Genomic DNA, 6,000 nt, shown 5'->3' on the forward strand with positions numbered 1-6,000 from the left:
CAAAAGGAGTGGGTTAGTGCTAACTGATTAACTGCTGTATATGCAGAAATATGGAATCTGATTACTTACGCAGAGAGCACTTAAAATGTATTGTTTTGCTGGCTCTCAGTGAGTTGCATCTTAATGCTACCAAGGAATAAGCTTTTTGCTTCTGGCCCAAGTGTTTTAATTTGGTGAAAGCCTTTTCTGTGCACGTGCACATGCCAGAGAGGTTGCTTAAGTAATAGAAGCTATAGTAGCTGCTATCTTCTGTTTTTTGTAGAAGACAGAAACTGAATTCGTTAGCTTTGTAACTGTTATACATACTAGAATTGGTTTTCTCCCTTTTGAAAATAGTAGAGGGTATGCCTATGTCAGATTTGGTGAGCAAGGTGATCAGATGAGGGCACTGCAAGACTGCCAGAACGCACCACGTCTGGGGGGAAAAGGAATCCGGCTGAGCATAGGAATTTCTAAAAGGTAACCAAGGAGTTGTGCATTGATACAGTTATTCTAAATAATCAGATTCTTGTAGCTCTGCCTTTGGAAAGTCTGTGGCCCTTGCTGTAGTGGCTGTACACAGGATGCAGTCTACAAAACCAGAAATGCAGAAGTCCTATGTTTTGACTCCCTGGATTCATCAACCTGCTTCAGGATGGCTGGGGGAATCCAACTGTTAAGTCTAGCCAGACAGCGCAACTTGGGCTTAGCTGCCATTGTAACCAGCCTTGTTTCTCAACAGTAGCAAAGCTGAATGCATTGGTAAATATTTTCAGGTTTGGGCCTGCATAAGGTAGAAGGGACAACAAGTGGTTTTATATGCTAGGGAGTTCTTGTTCTTAGAGCTTTCCCTCTAGTTTGAGAGAAGCACATAACTAGTTTTACAGTGGGTTGACAGGAAAGAAGTGGGGGCGAAAAATGGGAACGCAGGGAGAAAGCCAAAGGCGTTATTACTAGAACAGGTTTAGAATGCTATTCTTTGCTTTTCATGAGCTTAGGGCAATGGGGAGTTTAAAGCTTAGCACTTCCTGAGAGGGTTTCTTACTCTACCGGCTCAGTTCTATCACTTATTTAAGGCAATTCAGGTCTCTGAACGGTTAAAGAATTGATACCAAATTTGATGAACTTTGATCCAGGATACTGACAAAACAGGACTTCATATAAACAATTTCAGTATGTTCATGAGGTTAGCTTGTGTGTTCTGTTAAATAGTAAAAAATGACACTTCTGTTTCTGTTTACCTAGCATAATTCTGCAAATGTTGCCTCCTTCTGCTTTAGAATGGAAATGCTCTTCTCCAAGAGAGCACTGTCCAAACTTCTTTGCCAAAATTTTTTGATTAAATTAATATCGTTTTATTTTGAAAACAAGAATAAGCCACAAACATGTTTTCTTGCTTCGGCTATCCAGAAGAACGTCAACAGTATTTTCAGATTTTCCTTCCCTACACAACTGTATGTAGGAAGAGTGCAGTTGGAAGCAGAAGACCTAAGATGATGTATCTTCTGTTTGTTTACTACAGTAACAAGACAATGGATTACCTCTTTATTAGAACTTGTGTAGCTTTGCAGTATTGAAACAAATGTAGGTATTAAAATACACATCAGTAATACGTTTCTGAATGGCTGAGTACCGTGCTCTCTTAGCATTGAAATACCCAGCCATTGGATTAGTTTGTCCCTCATGTTTGCTTAGTTTGGAAGCTATTTCAGAATGCCTTCAGCTTGTATTCTTCCCCAAAAGCATAGAACTCACTTCTCTGCATCCCCAATTCAAGTCAGAGAAACTGGGCACTGCAAACACAGGAGGTCTGCCTGTACAGAATCAGTGAAGACAAGTCTAAACAGCGGATTTTTTTGAATATGCAGCTGGGTTATCTGAATGTTCTTTATGCAGTGTACCTCAGTTTTAGTACAGATAGCACTTGTCTTGGTTCTTGTCATTAGTCTGAAGCTGCCCCTGAGAAAATCTTGAAAGGGAAAGTAGTGAAAGCTAATCAGCTGGCCCTTTCTTCTTAAGAACCAGTGTATTTTGTAATTCTCCCACTAATAATAAGGCGTCACGCTGGAGAATCGCGATTGTGTTGTTAAGCAAGACTGACTTCACCTGAGCGGTATAGTTGGCAGCTGTTGAATGTTTAATGGACTTTAAACAAACAAAAAAACTGAGCAGGTGGAGGTAGACATGGCAAACTGACAGGCAGCGTCAGATGCTTCTTTGAAATGGATAATCTGACTCCATTCCCTTCTTTCTGGAAATAAGATCTAGTAATTAACCAAACAAAAGATAGAAGGGTTAAGACTGCATCTTTAAAGCAGCTGTGCTTGATAAATGTCTCTGGTCTTAAATCAATCTTTAGCAAAGCACAGAGACTTAGCAGCAGCTTGCTTATGCCAACGCTAAAAATACTTGATGTGTACAGGTAACCATGTCAAGGCTCTGGAGTTAATCCATGAGAACAATTCCTTCTGGTATTGGCAAAGGTGAGGATGCTTGCTTCTATAGAAATGAGGTTTTGAGCTGTGACTTAAGCTGTCACTTAGGTGACTGTTTAGGAAAGCTTCCTTTTAAGTTTTGAAGTATGTAAGCTGACAAATTGTTTAAGTTCAGAACTGGGTTTACAGTCTCTTGTTCTCTGACTGTATGCAACTTCTCATGTTTCAGACTGAAAGCAGAATTGCAGCAGTACCAGTCATACAACTATAATGATTATTGCCAAGATTACCAGAACTACCACTCGCAGAGGAGTTACGATGCTTACGCTGACTACAACTACAGCTCCTATGCTCCCTGTGACAGCATGCAAGCTGTTGGAGACTGCTCTTTAGGAGATTCTTTAATGGCTCCAGCTGTTTTTGAGGTAAAGATACTGCACGCTTGCTGTAAAGAAAATATTTCACAGATAATACGTTGTACAGATTTGTGTGAATCAGCAAAAAGAATCCGAAGTTGAAAACATGCTTTCTGCTTAGTGTGAAGTTAAAAGAGCAGATTCCATTCAGAGGTGTTTGTATTTAAGTGCTTAAATAGTAAATCCATAGAATTAGTGATTTATACACCATTATTTGTTCACGCATACCAAAGAATGGTTTTGACAGCATAATTGCGTACGCTTCTTCTGTTCCTGTTCTTCTGATTTGCTTTGCTTAAAGCAAATTAAACAGTTGTTTTAAGTGGTCTTATCGTGGTCAATTTATTAGTTGTGACCTCCGGAGGTCCCTTCCAACCTGTACTGTAATATTGGCTTTCTTCTAAAAATAAATAGATAAAATGCCATCTATCCTTGTAGTTGTAGGAAGAAGGAATGGATTGAGACTGCAGCACTTTGAATCTGTGATGCTTTCTGAAATGAGTTATGATTAAACTTAGCCTTTTCTGTCTTTCAGGAATCTTCAGTTATGACTGCAATCGGTGATGACCTAATTACTGACGGTAATAAGGGTTCTATCATTGTCACTTGAGTTTAGCCATCCTTGTGCCTTTTAACAATACAAGCCAACCTCTACTGGATGAAGAACATCTTGAAAATTCAGCTGAGGTCAAACCTCTGTGGGGTTGATCTGCAATCAGCTGGGGTTTTAAAGCTGATACAGCATACACTGACCGCATCAAGTAAAACGGGACACTGTCAATGCTTCGCAGCAGGTTTCTTGTACCTGTGCCTTCATTCCCATTTGAAAATGGTCTAAGACAGAATTTTGTTCTTTGTATTGGTTCCGCTAAACAGATTTTATATTAGAAACTCAGTAATATGCAAAAGCTTTGTTCTCCACCCTGAGGTAAAAGCTTATGTTGCAGATTCCAAAAGGAGGATTCAGCTTGCACTTACAAATACGGTACAAAACATATTTGTGTCCTGGAAGGTTTGCAAAGTTCCTCACGTGGAGGCATTTTGTGTTAGTGTTTAGAAACTATCCTATGTAACGTGTATTGCCGTAGAAGTGAATTAAATGACTCTTGGGAGGGTTTCATGGCTGATTATCCTTAAACGTTATCTTTACTATCTTAAACATTGTCTTTGTCTTTATCTTGAAAGACAATTCTAGTCCCAGCCTTCTAATATACAAATTCCCAAAAGTTGGAGCTGTGAGGCTCAAAATTTTAGAGGACTAAATACCTCACTAAAATTAGTAGATCTAATAGCTTATTACACTTAGCTTAAAATACATTTTATTAGCCATTTCACATGAAGTTTTTTTGTGCGCATGCCTCAGATTTGATACTTGGACTTACCAGGCTTTTATTTTCAGATCCACAGCTCTACTTGGATGTTGATGAAATGAACAGACAATTCACGGAGACAAGCGAAGAACTCTACGATTCACTCATGAATTGTCACTGGCAACCTCTGGATACGGTCACTTCTGAAATCCCCTCTGCTATTTAAGGGTCTTCTAGAGCATGACCGTTAGGACCAAAGTGCTAAAACTACATTTCTTCTACATTATTCTAGCTCATAAGTTTTAAAGCACAATGATAGGTTGGGGGTTTTTTGCTATGCTTTTGACAGTTTCTGTAATCTTTTTGTTCATCACTCTCTTCTTGGAGCATCATGAAGTCATGTAAATATTCGAGAAATGTAAAGAGGTAAATGGGGTCTAAAGATAGACTTGCCTGTGTAAATAAAAAATTTGTTTCTGCAAACCTGCCAGCAAGGGATTTTACTTGTACCTGTGTGCAGCACGTTCTCTTCCGGCTTATGGAATTTAACAAGGTAGTAAGGGTATTTCATCTGTCTTTATTTTTATATGGGCATTAGGACACAAGCAAAATCTAGCTTTCCCTTTTTTCCTGGTTCCTTAGGTAAGCGACAAGCCAAGCCTTTCATGTGCTTGCTTAGACTGGAAGTATGTATGGGAGACACTCACAGGCCTTGCTATGGAAACACCTGTGCCCACTTTTTCCTGCAGGCTGCTGGCTCTAACTGTACTACTGATACATGCTAGGTCAGCTAAAATCGGCTTATAAATAGGGTATGTTAAGCATACGGAAGTGTAGACTTCAACTGCCATAGCTACAAACATCCCGTGGAATGAGGATGGTGTCTGCTGGCACTCTCTGCATCAGCATTCAGTTTTCCCTTGCCCTTCTTACTGTTAGACTTCTCAGCTGACGCTTTACAGCGAAGAAATTGCTACAACATAATCCGTGTTCTTAAACCTAAAAAAAAAAAATCTTGGAGAAAACAACTTGCTGGTTTTCCCTCCTTGCTGGCAAGGAGAAAAATAGTCCACCAGGAACAACAAAAAAATCCTAGTAACAGCTCCTTAAGTTATACCCTCTGCTACCCTCTCTGATTGCTCTGGTCTTCCTTCATTCACGGTAATGAAGTTTTAAAGCTCTGGTAGAAGGATGACAGTACTCAAGTCAAAGGAGATGAGAGCAATGAGGAAAGCTTTGCTTTAAGCTAGAGCAGTCTTGCGAGTTGCTGCCTTTATGCTGTTCTTATCTTGAAGGGTACAGAGTCTTTTCCAGTCATAGGGACTCCATAACCCTATGAATATGGAGAAATAGTTGCTAATTAACAGTGTGTATAGTAAGTAAGTGAGGCTGGAAACAAAAGAATATTCCTCCAAGAAAAAAAAGGAAGCAGAAATTACTGTACTTAATAGCTGGGGAAGCTGTTAAAGCTAGTTGACACAGTTCTGGTACTGCCATGTGTGTTTTGGGGGCAACATAAACCATAATTGCTGTGATGGCAGGTAAGAATCCAATTCTTTTTTATGGCTTAGTGTAGTCAGTGAAAGCAGTGGTCCTAAGCTGCATGCTGTTCTTAAATGTAATGCAAATTCTCTTTTGTGACTCCTCAGTACTTCCAGGTTACTTGTAGCTGATCACCAGCAACTGCTTCTGTTAGCTATTAGCTGTTGGGTTTTTGCTAGGAATACTTTCAGTCCTGAATTGAAATGATGACATCCTGAAACAGAAGAGGCTCTTGGAGTATTGTAGGAAGCACATTCTTCCTGGTTCTAGTGCAGGTGTACACGTAGGAGGAGACAGAAGGCAAAGAACCTCACATAG

General features: G+C 39.7%; 1 protein-coding gene across 2 annotated transcripts in view; it reads left to right on the forward strand.

Moving 5' to 3' along the window:
• LOC310894392 (tRNA selenocysteine 1-associated protein 1-like) overlaps positions 1–5,285 on the forward strand; it is a 7,694-nt gene extending 2,409 nt beyond the window's left edge. Inside the window, exons 3-6 of one of the 2 annotated variants that reach the window (XM_083824431.1) lie at positions 337–459; positions 2,644–2,839; positions 3,366–3,411; positions 4,230–5,285. In XM_083824431.1, coding sequence (XP_083680557.1) covers positions 337–459; positions 2,644–2,839; positions 3,366–3,411; positions 4,230–4,366 — 502 coding nt within the window. In that variant the 3' untranslated portion in view covers positions 4,367–5,285. The remainder of the gene's footprint in view (positions 1–336; positions 460–2,643; positions 2,840–3,365; positions 3,412–4,229) is intronic. The other variant, XM_083824432.1, reaches the window with a different exon arrangement.
• Positions 5,286–6,000: the final 715 nt, after the last annotated feature.

Source organism: Anser anser (genome assembly GCF_964211835.1).
Source record: "Anser anser genome assembly, chromosome: 2".
Lineage (NCBI taxonomy): Eukaryota > Metazoa > Chordata > Aves > Anseriformes > Anatidae > Anser > Anser anser.